At 33.6% G+C, this 17,220-nt stretch overlaps 1 protein-coding gene across 1 annotated transcript; it reads right to left on the bottom strand.

Annotated features, from left to right (window-relative positions):
• Positions 1-8,298: 8,298 nt before the first annotated feature.
• Positions 8,299-8,757, bottom strand: LOC128668472 (uncharacterized). The gene has a single exon (XM_053741552.1). The coding sequence runs from the start codon at positions 8,755-8,757 to the stop codon at positions 8,299-8,301; it is 459 nt and encodes a 152-aa protein (XP_053597527.1).
• Between the last annotated feature and the right edge of the window lie 8,463 nt (positions 8,758-17,220).

Here is a 17,220-nt window from a genome sequence, read left to right as displayed (position 1 = left end):
TTGAATTGTTCCATTTTTACCGCACTTCCGTGAATATTTACTACCAGATAGTTGACGAAGAGGACGACCATCCAAATTGCAGTCTTCATGTTGCGGCGTATCCTGGACAAAAATTTATATTTAGCGGACTGAATTTTAGAATTTTTCTTTTTAATTGACTTTATTATTCGTCAAAGTTGTAAAGCAGTTTTTTTCAATGAACTTATACGTGTCCCTACATTGTTCAGGTAACTGAACACTCTCGCCCACTGAAACCTGACAAAACTATTTTTAACACTTTCTTTTCCTTTCTGTTCATGTGACCTTGCTGTAGTACTTGTATAATGAATTTTATATACAGTTTTTCTCCAGGCGTCGGATTTGCGCACTTCATATTGTTACTATTACTATTCCTGAACTGCACGCTCGTTGTATAATATTCACTTGTATTAACCTCCGCGGGAATATTACTTTTGTCTTGCTGATTGTCACTATTTATTCTATTGTCATCGTTAGTAATTTTAACGTTAGCGCCGTCTGTACTACTATCGCTGTCATCAACCGTATTCTCCTTGTTGCTTTTCATCGTACACCTCTTTTTACCTCGATATTTGTGACGAACATCCAAATCATTTGTCTTAATATTAACGCAATCACCTCCATTATCGAAAATAGGCCAATAATCATCGGAATTTTCTTCGCTCTTAATATTAATTATTACTTCGTTTCTTAAGGTTTCGTCGTCCTCTGAACAATCGGAAATACTCCTATATTCTTGAAAATCGTCGAAGTTGGCCTTAACGTTGCTGAAATTTTAATTTTCTTTGCACCTCTTTTGCTAACTGAGTTCACGAAATTCATTTTGGCGCGACTACTTCCCATACAGACATTAATTTTCTCGACGTTATCCCTACCACTATTAAAAATTTTGGCATTATTATTTCTTCTGACAGTATTCTCACCGCTGATAGTATTTTCAAAATTGTTAATTTTTCGACGGGTTTCTCATCGATGTTAAAAGCTTCGTACGAGCAGGTATAACCACCGTTTCTTCATCTTCGGAGTCTACTCTATAGTCTTGGGTTTTTAAAAACCTTTGTGAATAGAGTACCTCTACATAATTATCTTCTAAAAACTTGGAACCCCGAATTCCGTCTCTTTTATATTAGGAATTCGTTTGGAATTAAATAAAATATAATTGGAAAGCCCAAAATTTCGGTTGTAATTTTTCCTAACGTAAAAACAGATTCTGTGGTAATTCCTGTAAATTTTAATATTCTCTTACGACTTATCCGATGTGACGGGTGGGCTAACGCCCATCCGTCTAATAGTAATTGACAAATAATAAACAGATAAATCTAAATTCAGAAAATAATATATTTAGTTGCACTTCATTAGGCGCTATACAGCTGCACATAAGTATAGTATTACATTAGTTGCATTAAGTCTTACTTTTATAACACAACGTGACGAGCAGACGTTTTGCGTGGTCAGCAGTTGACTGTGGGAGGAAAAGAGTTCCGTTAGAAACTGCGGAGGGATATTTTCTTATGCAGCAAGAAAAGAGTTTTCATGGGAAACAGCGGAGTGACATTTTCGAGGTAGAAGATGCAATCACAGAGAAGAGTTAGTTACCATAGTTAAGCTGATTCGAATAGTCGTCTGCTCACGCATAAATATACTATCTCCTTTATTTTACCGCTATAATTACAGATCACTATAAGATTTCTTTCTCCCGCGATAACTCTCGAACGAATTATCTGATTTTGATGTTTGATGTGGCAATCGACGCGTTCTATTGAGTACTAAAGCTGATTAGATTTTGAAGTCGATCGTATAAGTAGTTTTTAAGAAATCAATAAAAAACTAAAAAAAAAAAATTTTTTTTTTTTTCGTAATTCTCAAATATTTTCGAGTCTATTTGATCAAATAATCTGAAATTTTCAGGAAAGTTGAAGGCTAACAAGCTCTTTCGATTGCCACCTCAACCATCCAAATCGATTCAATAGTTCAAAAGTTACAAAGAGTTTACACACACACACACACACACACACACACACACACACACACACACACACACACACACACACACACACATACATACACACACTCGGACATCATTCTGAAAATAGTCAGAATAGCTTCCTAGGACCTCAAAACGTCGACATCTGATGAAAACTCGATTTTCGAAAATCGGGGTGAAAACAATAACTTCCCGAAATTTTTGAAAATCGTCGATTTTCTTAGCGGGAAGTTAAAAAAAAAGGAAAAAATGAAATAGTGATCTATAGTGCCGTTGAGGGAAGAAGTCGTTGCCAGGAGCCGGACACGAAAGCAGTCTGAGAGGAAATCAAGGTCGACAGACGGGAATGCTGATAGCAGTAGCATTATTCATCGTAGTGTCTATGTAAGTAGTAAAAATTGAGTCCTTCAACAGTGATAGTAAACTGGACCAGCGGGAGTACCGGACTAACTGGCGGTTAGATAATCCGAGCGACTCCCCGTCTGGCTCCGTAAGTTCGAAAGAATCGGCTGAAAACTGTTCGTTCAAGACTGACATAAAAAATATCTGGGAATTAGTAGACTTTTTCTAAAAAAGTCAGGAAGAAATTTATAATCATTCAATAATTACTAGTAATTTGAATTGCCCTGGTACGTCCTCAGGCGCAAAAGCGGTAAGAATCATGGAAGAAACTGAAGAGGTTCAGTTGAAAAGAATAATATCGTTAACGGGGCACATACCGGTTTTCACGGGAGTGGGTGATCTGGAATCATTCATTGATGCTATTGACTACAGTGCAACGCGGTTGAAGCCGAGGGATGATCCGGTATTTATTTTTGAATTGTCCCGGGAAAAAAAGTTTTTATATGATCATGTATAAACATATATATTCAAATATAATTTATATAAGATCCTATAAGAAATATATAAAAATCATATATAATTACATAAAAGCTTATAGACCTCATAAAATTCTTATAAGAATTCATATACTTTTGTAAGGACTTTATAAAAATTGATATGATTTTGTATAAAGTTATATAAAACTTGATTAAATTACTATATAAAATTTTATATTCTTTTATATAATCATATGTGATCATATAACATTTCATGTGATCTTATCATATAAGAATAAGTTTCAAATAAGAATCTTATAAGGATTTATATAGTTTTATCAGAATTTCATAAAAATTGATGTAATTTTATACAAACCCAAAAAAAAGTTCTTATATGATCATACATAAACATTTATGTTCATATATGATTTATATATGATCTGTTAGAAATATATAAAAATCATATATGATTATATGAAAACTTACACAATCCTATAAAACTTTTATAAGGATTCATATCCTCTTATAAGGATTTTATTAAAATTGATATGATTTTATATAAAATTCTATATTACTTCATAACATTACCAGATAAAGTATCATATGCTTATGTATAATCATATATGATCATATAAATTTCTTATTATAATTCGCATAATATTATAAAATTCCATGTAACATTATATTAAGTTATATATAACATCATGAAATTACAAGAGCACGTTTTAGATGGCTATACATAACCATGTATGATCATATATGATCATATGAAATCTTATATGACCTTATAAAATTCGTATAAGAATTTAGATAATTAATAAATATTTATGTGATTTAATATAACGTTATAAATAAATTTGTATAATTACAAAAGAGTTTAATAAAGTGATTTAAAATCATATATAATTATATAAAACACAAATGTGATAAAATTTGATCATACGTGGTGCATTATTTATGTAGGATCTATCAATTTGATTATTTGATTTAAGTAATATGCTATGGATTTTAAATAATTAGTGTAAAGCAGACTAGAGAAGCAAACCACGGACGAGCAACATCCACAGTTAAACAGCATTGAGGAAGTACATTAGTTGGATGAGTGACCCCTCAGCAAAATAGCAGTTAACTAATACTATATTTTTTTTGGTAGATTTTTCTAAAATCTAACTTTTGTATTTGTCCTCATGGTTGATTTTTCAAGGAATTTTGTCATAATCTATCATAATTGGTTGAGTAGAGTTCAAAAATACAACTCGTTAAAAAATTTATATATATATATATATATAACTTTAAAAATATAAAATAATTGTAATGCTTACAAATTATTTTGTTCACAACAGAATATAACTTATGGAATTAGATTATCATGGGAAATGCATAAGTTATTCGGGATAAAAACCATATTTTCTAATTTTCTTCATAATGTCAAAACTTTCAAGACTATCAAATTATTGGAAGAAATACTCAAATCACAAAGTTTAAGGTAAAAATTTAAAGGTTATTACACAAGCTTTAAAATGTTTTTAACGGGAATTGTCTATCAATTTTAGTTTTAAAGTTATATGAACTTTAACAGAGAATAAAAACTAATTTTTTCGAAAAAAAATTCAAACAGCAATAATTTCTAAACCAATCGACGGATTTAGTCCATCTCCAAACTTAACTGTGATAATCGTCTATAGATTAAGTGTAAAAAATTTAATTAGGATCTGACAAGAATTGTAGGTGCTATCGCGATGACAAGACCAGTTATAATTATAAGGCTTACAGGTACGTTCGAAACATCATAAGTAATAAAATATATACTTCGAAAATAAAAAATAGTTGTAAAATTTACAGATTATTTTATTTACAACAAAATGTAACTAACGGAATTAAATTATAATAGAAAATACATGAGTTATGCGGAATAAAGGCAATTTTTTCTAAATTTTTTAATTTTATCTGATTTTTTAAGACTCTTAAATCATTGGAAGAAATAGTTAAAAAATAAAGTTTAAGTTAAAAAATTGAAGCTTATTAAATAAGCCTTTACATACTTTTTACGGAAATTGTCTATCATTTTTAGTTTCAAAGTTATATGAACTTTAACAGTGAATGAAAATTGATTTTTTTCGAAAAATCGTGAAAATTTCAAACAGCCATTACTTCTAAATTAATTGACCGATCCAGCCCATCTTCGAACTTGATCAAGATAATCGTCTATAGAATGAATAGTGAAAATTTTATTAAGATTCAATAAGAACTGTGGGTGCTAACGCCATGACAAGACCTATAATAATCATAGGGCGTCGAGGTATATTTGAAATATCATAAGCATAAAAAAAATACATTTAAAATGTACAATAGCTGTGAAATTTAAAGCTTATTTTGTTGAAAATAAAATAAAACTGACGAAATTGGATTATCGTGGGAAATACAAAAGTTATCCGGAATGAAAACCATTTCTTCTAAATTTTTTGATTCTATCTAAGCATTCAAAGCTATCAAATTATTGGAAGGAATGATCAAAACTTAAAGTTTAAGGTCAAAAATTAAAGTTTATTAAACAAGCTTTAAGATATTTTTTACGATAGTCGTCTATCAGTTTTAGTTTGAAAGTTATATGAACTTTAACAGTGAATAATAATTGATTTTTTCGAACAAATCGTGAAAATTTCAAACAGCCATAACTTTTAAACTAATCGACCGATTCAGCCCATCTTCGAACTTAACCGTGATAATCGTCTATAAAATAAGTGTAAAAAATTTCAATAGGATCCAATAAGAATTGTGGGCGTAATCGTGATGACAAAATTGGTTATATATATATATATATATATATATATATATATATATATATATATATATGGGAATGTGGCGGAGCGAATCAACAGTGCCTCTATACCAGTGTCATATGCCTGTTTAATCTCTCTTGTAAAAAAATGAGTGTAAAAAATTTCAATAGGATCCAATAAGAATTGTGGGCGTAATCGTGATGACAAAATTGGTTATATATATATATATATATATATATATATATATATATATATATATATATATGGGAATGTGGCGGAGCGAATCAACAGTGCCTCTATACCAGTGTCATATGCCTGTTTAATCTCTCTTGTATTTATATTTATTAATAATAAATAAATATCAATTGTAACTGTTATTTATTTATTTTTTCATTAATCTATTGTCACTCTCTACACGTTTCATGAGAAATCTTTGAGCTTTATAATAAAGTTTGAATTTTTAAATATTAAAATATTTGCCTGCACCGTTTTTGATAATTTCAATAAATATATAAATTTCAAATTTTTGATAAATTGTGTATAGTAGTCATCCTGCTACTACCATTAGTCAACACGTATTTCCTTTACCCCCACTATCCATTTCCGGACGACTTTTTCGTCAGGACTATTATAAATTTTCATTAACACATATTTTATTATTTACATTTTTTTAACGTGAATTATATAGTAGTCGAAAATAGATAGTGGGGGTATAGGAAATACGTGCTAATGGTAGTGGGAGGACGACATTTTCGCCGGGACTACTATATGTTACTGTAGAGTATTTTTTTTTACTCTAGTATGTATACCCTGATAGCCACACTCTAAATATAATTGTTTAGCAAGTTCTGCAGTGAAACATTTTCGGCTAATTTAACGACAAGTTTCTGGCAAATCTCGGCTCAATAATACTTGCATGCAAGTTGATGCAAATCAACTGCTGTCATCTGAATGTAATTTGACAGAATAACTTACTGTCAATTTGAAGTGAAACTTTCAATCAACTTAACATCATTGTCTTACAATAATACTTATAGTCAAAGTAAATCAAGTCACAGACAATTTATTGTCAACTTAAAGGTAACTGCACGGAAAGAAATATATGGTGCTTTTCGCCATACTCTTATGATAGTATTGCAGCAAGTACCATAAGTATGGAGTTATTTATTATACTGTATAGTACAAAAATCATTGTGAAGTTTACATGTCTGTATAGCGGGATAGGCTAAATTAGTATGGACTTGAGACCCATACTGCATTGAAGAAATCGCAATGCCACTAGGCTGAGTCACAATGGATCCTTGTGGAGTAGTCAATACACTATTGGATTACTATCGATACTGCGTAAATGTAGTTGCTAATTTTTTTATATAGTCTTTATTAATATCAATAATGGTGAACATTAATCAATTTAAAAGGAAATTATAAATAAATAAATTTAAAGAAGAAATTAATAGTTTATTTTCTTATTTATCTTTTAAATTTTTTACAAAAAATAATGCCTTAGAATTTGAAAATTAATTTTTCTAAAATATTCATTTTTATTATTTAAAGCAATCAATATATTTCAGAACAGTTTTATGATATTTTATTTTCCACTGAACCCCATCGAGAATTTTCAATTGGTATGAATTGATTTGAATCAGGAATAAAAAAAAACCATATAATTTATACTGAAAATAATTAATATTCATGATAACGTGGGTTTATCTTCCTAAGCACGGCAGAATACGCCGTGATTATGATGAATGTTACCATTCCCGTATGGTCAAATCTTCTATGCATACAATTTTGGGAACGAATGAAAAAATTCTCTCTACCATACAGTATGGTCGAATCAAACATAAGGGATAGTGGTATCTGTGAAAAATTTCTTTCTGCGTATTTATTCTCCAATACTTTCCTTTAAATCAACTTCAGAAAACGGTAGTAGATTGAAGTTAACTTGTAGTTAAGGTGGCTATCAGGGTAGTTATTCTAAAATAAAATCCATGATTTTATCTATAAAAATCGACTATTTTCATTCATGCGTTTCGAGATGTTGATGCTAACCCTCATTAAAAGAAATGATTTAAAACGATTGAAAAAAAAAAAAACCTTTAAATACTCTTTGATGCTTTTGAATACTTTTGAATCACCCTTTTTATGAGCATTTAACATCACAAATCGTTTTAAATCGCTTTATTATTATTATTATTTATTTTTTAAGTTAAATGCTCAGGGGGTTATCCCCGGTAGTCCGACTCTACCGAGGGCCTCAGCTGAGCGCCAAATCATTACTGCTGCGATGCTTCATCAACATGATGATCAGCATGCGCAGCAGGCCAAGTTTCGTTGCCTTAGGAGACGGAGGGATCCGAGAATCACAGCCTTTTGCATCCGCGATGCCAAAAACTCAACTTGCGATAAACAAGTTGGGATTTTAGCCAATGCGGACAAAAAAGTCCAACCCAAAAGCCATGCCGATATCCCGGTCATACTCCCCTACAATATTCAAGGCTGTCTGAAGGTTTTCCTCATCAGGAGCATAGACCTTCAGATCATCCATGTAGAGTAAGTGGGTGATCGAATAGTTTCGATCATTTGGTGGGCCCACTGAGTATCCACGGGTGCGGCGTAGTGTAACAGATTTTGGCAGCAGTGAGATGCAAAATAGCAGAGGGCTTAGAGAATCTCCCTGAAAGACTCCTTGTTTGTACTATACAACTTCGGTTACACGTTTGTCGTTGCCACATGAAATGTGGAACCGTGTTCGCCAAAGTTGCATCGTACGCTGAATGCATCCCACTGTATCGCGATTGACACCAAGGCATTTGAGCAAGAAGAGAATAAGCTCATGAGATGTTGAATCAAATGCCTTGCGGTAGTCAATCCAGGCCATTGACAGGTTACGCTGATAGTAGATCGCGTCTTGAATGGCACAACGATCCACTAACAGATGCTCTTTGCAACCTGACAGGCCTCTTTTATTGCCACGTTGTTCGTATATCTGCTGCCATACAGGGTCTATCTCCTGCAGAATGCAATTATTCAAGATTTTGGTGAAAATCTTATAAAACGCATTCAAACAGGTGATAGGCCTGTAGTTTTTCGGGTCAGACAAGTCTTCTTTCTTTTGGATCAGCACAGTTCGCCCTTCTACAAGCCAGCATGACATTGGTTCACTACCTCTGATGTACGCTGTAAAAATCCGGGCCAGATAACTATGGGTAGAAGTTAATTTCTTCCACCAAAACAAGTTAATTCCATCTGGACCCGGAGTAGCCCAGTTCTTACAATTATTCAGAGCTGAACGAACTTCTTCCACGCTGACTTCAGGGCTCTCTTTATCAGCATTGTCATTGGGATGTTGTCGACAAAATGCCTTGAAGTCGTTGAGAGCTGGAGTGTCACGATTCACGTTTGGTTGATCACCATACGACTCGGACCAGAAAGCTTCTATTCACTCGATGGATGGGGGATCGCCAGAAACAGAGGTCTTAAGTGTCAGAGAGCGTGAAGGACTTGACCGAAACAAAGAGTTATCGGTAAGCCGCTTCAGCTTTTTCTCTAGTGAATTTTAAGCAGTCACTAGAGCCCGCGACCTGTTAAGGGAACATTCTTTGATGTTAAGAAGGTTTTCCTTATTCAGTGTGTGATGCTGATATCGTAGTCCAGCCGCAATGCGGCGGACTTTAGATGTAAATGCTTTACGTGCATTTACATACTCAATCACACACTGAATGCAGGAGACATATTTCCGGAGATCATCAATCTTCAGTGAAAGCTGCCCAATGCGCCCTCTCATCTTAGCCTCAAAAGAAGAAGTACTTCTCCTCGCTGGAGCCAAGAGTAAGGAAGCAGCATCGTAGACAGCTTGATTGATGGTGAGTAGAGTAGAATCTTCCTGAATCCGGGCAGATAGTTCTTGGTTTTCCGTGTCAAGTAGATGTTTTAGGTAGTGGATCTTATTTGAGATACATACTTGCCGTGTGTCAAAATCATTGTCGGCGTCTTCAGAATACCGGCGTTTCTCTTGATGTAATTGTGCTGGAAAAGACAGACGATGAGATAATCGTCTGTTCATTAACAGTGATCTTCGTGTTCGCCTGAGATGAGAGGCATAGTCTCGAATTATTATTATTATTGTTATTATTATTATGTTTTTTTTTGCGATCGACTTATTCAGGAAAGACACATTTACATTTGAAAGTAAGAGTTACTTTCGAAAATTCTACCTTCCATTTCGGCTGCCGAATGGCCGTTTTTATTTAAATTCGTATATGCATGATTGTATATAATTATATGTCATCAGATCCTGCCGATTTTTAGATCTAATCAGGTTTAGGTTATTATATGTGTAATTAGACAAAATAATATTTTCCGGGTATCCATATCTTTATATGATTATATAAGATTTTGTAAAGTCATATAAGTTTTTATAGGACCAATTTCATTATAAAACTTTACATGATTTTATATGAGTCACTTTTATATGATATGTATGTGTTCATTAGAGCCAGGAAGTTTGCCCTGCTGAAAATAGCGCTAAAAAAATTTTTATAACGACAAATTTGATTGGCTCATTTAATTTTTAAATCAAATCGAATTCGAAAGAAAACAAAGAAACGATCTACAATAAAAACAATTTTAAATATTAGTAAAATATTTATAAGAGATTACTCAAAATTCTTTCTGTCAAATATAAAATACAAGAAAAACCAATTTATTTTTTATAGAATGAAAACTGGAAAAATAACGATAGAATATAAATGTCAGCAAGGAATAACAATCGAAGAACAGGATTCTTTTAATTGAAAAAAAAAAAAAAAAACTGACTAGGTCCAAGTTTTAAAGCTTGACCTCTTGGTACTGTTTAAAGAAAAAACCATCGTCTTGGTTTAAGTTTGACGGCTCTACTACTTAGTACTCCAGCTTGTTTGATCAGCTACTCCGATTTCGTTTACATTTAAAAAAAATCCAGTTGACTTGGTCTAAGTTTGACAGCTTGACATCTTGGTAGTCCAGCTTGTTTGTTAAACTTCTTCAATTCTTTTTTGCTGTTTTTTTTTATAAAAAAAAAAAAAGCTGCCTGGGTTCAAGTTTAAAAGCTCGACCTGTTGGTACTACGGCTTGTTCGTCCAACTACTCCAATTTTTTTTATTTATTTTATAGAAAAAACCAGTGGACTCGGTCCAAGTATGACAGTTCAACCTCTTGGTACTCCAGCTTGTACGATCAACTACTCCAATATTTTTTACTTTTTTAAAAAAAAAAAAAAAAAAAAGCTTAAAATATCGAACTATTCGAATGACCAGCCGTGATTGCCAAGTGCTTGAGCTGTCTCACGTGGACCAAATTAGCTTTTTTTTATTCAAAGAAAAAAAACAAAAACAATTGGAGTAATTTAATGACCAAGCTGGAGTACTTAGTGTTCAAGTTTTTCGAGTTGGACAACTAACTCTTTTTAGTATCAAAAGAATTTGTTATTTGATAGAAATAAAATAATTTTGTACATCTTGGTGTATTCAGTACTTCAACTTGAGTTACGCAATTTCTTCTAATTTATTTAATTATTATTTAGGATAAAAAACTTGACTTCCCCATCCTAGACAACTGGATGACAGTGCTTTTGTTTAGATTATTAAATTGCTTCTATTTTTATTGTTTTTCTTTTTTTCCGTAAAAAAATAACTGGCTCTGCTTATCTTAGTCACCTAGAGTACTTGGTATTTTAGCCTTGATGGCCAAATGACCAGAAATTTTCTCAGCTCCCTTTTTTTAAATTTAAATTTCAAAAATAACAATATAAATTGTAGTCATTTAAAAAATTTTTGCATTCGATTAATCACAGCAATTGAAAAAAAAAGTTAACAAATGAACGATTATCTCATTAAAATATTTTCGTTTGTCACTTATTTCATTCAGTAAGTTATTGAAAAGTTCTTAAAACCAAATACATTACAAATAATTTTGTTCAATCAGCTCTGATTTTAATTTAATAACTAAACTGTCTCGTCGTATTTTATTAGTGTTCGTCACTGTTCGCTAATAACTTTTATCTATTTCAATAATGCCCAGATTACTGCCGACGTTTCAACAAAAATGGCAACGCATCTTTCAAGAACTGAAATTGCCACCTGGAGTGTATGAACCTAGTGATAATAGCATTTATTGTACTTTCTGTAAAGTTAACATAACATACGTTACGAAGCGTGACATTAATCGTCATCATGAAAATAGCAAGCATGTGAATAATGCAAATTTTCGTGCTGAACCTCCGTTTGCAGACCAAGATGCACTTGAAGCATGCCCTGTTCGTAAGAGCACTTTTAATTATGAGCTAAGCGAAGCACTCATGACTGCTGATATACCACCAGAAAAACTCAATAATACGCTGTTCTGGGAATTTCTGCAAAAGTATACGCTGCAAATGATACCTGATCCATCAACGTTGCGTAAAACGTATGTCAACACCGTATATGGAATGCGTTTGGAAAAGATTCGAGAAGAAATTGCAGATCATCCGATTTATATATCTGTTGATGAAACAACTGACGCACAGGGACGTTTCACCGCACACGCGATAATTGCACCATTGATTGTTGGTAACATAAGTACGCCAAGATTAATTAAATGCAGCGAAATACCGAGAGCTGATGCTGACAACATTGTGTTATTTATCGAAAGCTCTTTGTATAAATTATGGCCCGGTGGAATCCAGAATGATCGTGTTCTTCTGTTCCTTTCTCATGGAGCTCCGTACATGGTTGCTGCAGGAAATCTACTTCGAAGAAATTACGAAAAAATGATTCACATCACTTGCCTCGCCCACAGTTTTCACAGAGTTGCTGAGGAAATTCGGAATTCTTACGAAGACGTTAATCGCGTTATCGCCGATACAAAATTGCTTTTTATAAAGTCACCAGAAAGAAAAAGATTATTTAAAGAGATACTGCTTCATATTCCGCTTTCTCCACAACTAATAATCACTCGCTGGGGCGAGTGGCTCGAAGCCGCCTCATATTATAATGAAAATTTCCATCAAATACAACGAGTAATGAATGCAGTAATTCCTGACTCTGCTGTTGTACGTCATGTTCAATCTCTATGGAAAAGACGTAACCTTCATCGAGATTTTAATTTTATCCATAGAAAATTTTCAATTATCCATCACGTGATCACTACATTAGAGACCAGAGGTATGGAACTAGAAAAATAAATCAATATTGTAGTGAATGCAGCTAGACAAATTATGATCGACATCGAAATTCCTGACATTGTATGCCAAAAAATGGAAAATGTTTTAGTTAGAAATAATGGTTTCACTCAGACTTTATTGAATATTTTCCTACGGATGCAAGGTGATCAACGAGCAGTTATTCCTGCGACATGGAATGATAATGATGTGCAGTGTATGAGTCATGCTCCTATTACAACATGTGATACGGAAAGATCATTCTCGGACTTTAAAACTGTTTTTGGAGTCAAGTGTCATGGATTTACACTCGATAACTTGGAAAAACACGTGTTTAATTATTTTGATAGCAGATAGAAAAATAATTGATCCCACGCGGATTTTGTTCGTTAAACTGTCACCACTATAGTTCTTCTACCCAACCTTTCAAGTTCTACTCTGCTAAACATCCTGTTTACCGACATAGATATCCTTTATGAGACTACTCTTTTCATTGTCTTCTTATATGACCTTCTAATTATTCTACGCTCTATCCCGCGAACTAGTCTGAATATTATCAGATAAATAATACTTCCTACTTCTTTTTATTAGAGCTTGAAAGTATCCTATTATTTATCCTATTAACTTGGCTCAATGTTGTCCTTTTGCTTAACGTCAAAAATATTATACCATGAATCCCAGTCATTAGCCTTGATATTGTCCTTCAAATTGTCTTTCCAAATGTCCTTTCAGTTGAGCTTTAAGATATTTATAACAGCGAGACTAGCTAACAGGATAAACAATAGAATAATTTTAAGGTAAACTGAAATAAACTGGAAAAAAAAATTCCTTTTGTTCATACTGCGAACGAGTATAAATATTTTCGTTCAGATAGTCCTTCCTATCGTCCTTTAATCCAACGGGAAAACTATTCTATCGTTTATTCTGCTAAAGAGTCTGGGTATTGTCCTTTTACAAAACCTCAATGACATCCTACCATGCACCTTGATTATTGGTCTGGAAATCATCCTTTTAATTGTCCGTTGTACAGAAAATAGAAAGAAAAAAAATATTGAGGTTTATTTGATGGTCAAGGCTGCAGTACAGTGTGATCCAGTTGTCCAAGATGGGCCAGGTCAGCTTTTTTTTCAAAATGAAAATGATTTAGGTCATGTTTATGATACAAGCTGAATAACTAAGTGTTCCAGCAGTCTAAGTGTGACCAGGTCAGCTATTTCGTTTTTAAAAAAAAAAATGTTACTGTAGATTTTATGGTCAAGGCTGAGGTTCCAAATGCTGCAGCCGTCCAAGTTTGGCAGGGTCAACTTATTTTTTATTGAAAAAGATAGGAGAATAATGAAAATTGAAAGTAATTGAATGATCCGAGCTGGAAAATGTGAAAAATTTCCTTTTCTTTATCCTGGTATAGAACATGGATATTATCATTCTAAGAGTCCTCCCTATCAGCTTATCATCCGACGAAAAAACTATTCTATTCTCGGTTATAGTAAGGGGTCTGGATATTGTACAGCTCGTTTACCTTAAGTATATTCTACTATTAACCACGTTAATTACTATAGATAATATCAGCAAGATCACAAGCAAGATTGGCGGTGAAGACGCCAAAAATCACGTGTAAAATCGCATGAAATAGTTCCAGCAATACTTTCAGTAAGACCACGAGCAAGATGGCAAGTAAGAAAGTTAATAAGATCACAAGCAAACTTGCCAAAAAATTTTCAGTAAGATCAAGAGCGCGATTCCCAGCAAGATCACGCGGAAGATTGCTAAAAAGATCACGAACAAGACTGTCAGCAAGATCATCAAGACTGTCAGCAATATCTAGAGCAAGATCACCAGCAAGATCACGAGTAAGATTGCCAGCAAGACTGTCAACAAGATCACGAGCAATATTGCCAGCAAGATCAGGGGCACGATCGTAAGCAAGACTGTCAGCAAGATCACGAGCTGGATCAGGAGCAAGACTGTCAGCAAGATCACGAGCAAGATCACCAGCAAGATTGCCAGCAAGACTGTCAGCAAGATCACAAGCAAGATTTCCAGCAAGACCACGAGCAAGATTGCCAGCACGATCGCAAGTGAGATTGTCATCAAGATTGCCATCAAGAGCACGAGCAAGAGTGCCGGCAAGACTGTCAGCAAGATCGCGAGCAAGATTGCCAAGCAAGATTGCCAAGCAAGATTGTCAGCAAGTTCAAGAGCAAGATTGCCAGCAAGACTGTCAGCAAGATCACGAGCAAGATTGACAGCAACATCACGAGGAAGATTGCTAGAAATATCACGAGCAAGATTGCGAGGAAGATCGTGAGCAAGAGTGTCAGCAAGACTGTCAGCAAGATCTGAGCAAGATTGCCAGCAAGATTGTCATCAAGATCTCAAGCGCGATTGCCAGCAAGAGTGTCATCAAGATCTCAAGCGCGATTGCCAGCAAGAGTGTCATCAAGATCTCAAGCGCGATTGCCAGCAAAACTGTTAGCAACGTCTCGAGCAATATTTTCAGCAAGATGACGAGAAAGATTGCCAACATGATCGTGAACAAGACTACGAGCAAAACCCTGAACCAGATCAGTATCTTGAAGATTGTCAGCTTAATAATCAGTCCAACTCTACGATGATATAAATGACTATCAAGGAGCTCTTGAATATATCTTGGAAGTCTTCTCCTGGTGACTTATCGCTAGATTTCATACTTTTTTCAAAATACTTTTTGTCATTTACTGAACAAACAATATGTAATTGTAAATAGACTTATAATTTTAAGTTAAACTAATTCTCACTGTAATTAAAAAATTAAGAATGTAAATATTTTGAACAAATTTAATTTATTAATTTTTTGAAAAATAAAATTCAATTTTTTTTTGTTTATAGATTAGGTTGATTTTCCAATTTTTTTCTTTGGATTTTTCAAATTATATAAAAAAAGAGTCACACATCTTGTGAATTCTTTTCTGGTTAGTTGATTATCTTTTTCTGTATGTTGCAACGTAAACTGTGGAACAAAATCACAACGTCACATTTTTTTATATACATATAGCAGAAATTATAACTTTAATAGAATAGTAATGTAATTATCATTTACTTTCAACAGCCTCAAGGACTTCAGGTGGAATAACGCCTTGATGATTAGCTCCATTAATTGACATCTGCTGAAGCTGCTCTGAACCCACTATACTTAGTAGCAGTCGTCGCGTCATCTCATTCGGTTTGTTCTTAAAACGCATAATGTCTTTTAACTTGATGAAACTTATGTAAACATGACTATCTCTCAGCAACTCAATCATATCTTTACTTCTAATAGTTTCACTGGTGGCTGCAGAAGTAGTTGCAGTAATTGTATTAGAGGTAGCATTGACAATCGTTGGTAAAGAGTTGATAATAGGTTCAGACGCAGTTATATTAGAAGTAGAAGCTGCAATTACATTAGTACTTCTAACAGCAGTTTCAGCACCAGTAATTGTAGTCGTATAACTAAGAGAAAGAGTAGTGCTAGCAGCAGTAGCAGATGCAACACCAGTAGTCGTAGTTGAAGAACCTGCCAAAACAGTAGAGTGACCAGCAGTAGCAGTTGCAGTGCCAGAAGTTGTAGTTCTTGAAGTAGGAGAAACAATAGAGATAGCAGCAGCAGCAGTACCAGTAATTGTAGTTCTTGAACTAGAAGAAACAGTAGTGCCAGCAGTAGTAGCAGTTACAGCACCAGTGATAGGATTACAAACAGTCGATGTTGATGGAGTAAAAGTAACAGTGACAGGAGCGTTAGCAGAAATAGGAGCTTCAATATCAGTTGTAGTAGCCGAAGTATCAGAAATAGCACTGTAACCGGTGATAATTCCATCAGTTTTGACGATGAGGTTTTCCAACCAATCACGATCATCTATTATTTTGGAAATAAGTAAAATTAATCAGTGAATAAAAAGAGATAAAATATCGCAAATCTTACTACATTCGGCGATAACGAGAGCAGATACAAGTTTTCGCCCCCATCGAACAGACATATGATTCAAAGTTTGTTGATTTTTTATCAACGTTGACTTGATTACACTCGTAGTTCTTCGTTTCGGTCAAAAAATTAAAGCGTACATGTTAAAAAAATTGCGAAAATTAATAATTGATAGGAATTCAGACAGAATTATCAAAACGACGATATTGAATATTGAAGACAAACGTCAAACAAAAGAAAAATAAATAATTAAAAAGTTGTCACAGTTGTCTGAACTTGGTCGTTATTAAAAGTGAACATCACCTATAACCAAATAACGAATAACGCCGATTAAGCATATGGTACTACTTGCTACATGTGGCATTGGAAATAAATATGTTCTGAAAACTAAGAAATTAATATCTTTACTTCGATTTTCGATAACTAAATTTTTGTCAAATCTGGACGAAATAAGGTTGTAGGGAGATGTTAAATCTATTATAGCTTGATCAATTAATAATCTTTTA

This window comes from Microplitis demolitor, chromosome 8 (genome assembly GCF_026212275.2).
Source record: "Microplitis demolitor isolate Queensland-Clemson2020A chromosome 8, iyMicDemo2.1a, whole genome shotgun sequence".
In the NCBI taxonomy this organism is placed as follows: domain Eukaryota; kingdom Metazoa; phylum Arthropoda; class Insecta; order Hymenoptera; family Braconidae; genus Microplitis; species Microplitis demolitor.
This window is presented reverse-complemented; position numbering and strand designations above follow the sequence as displayed.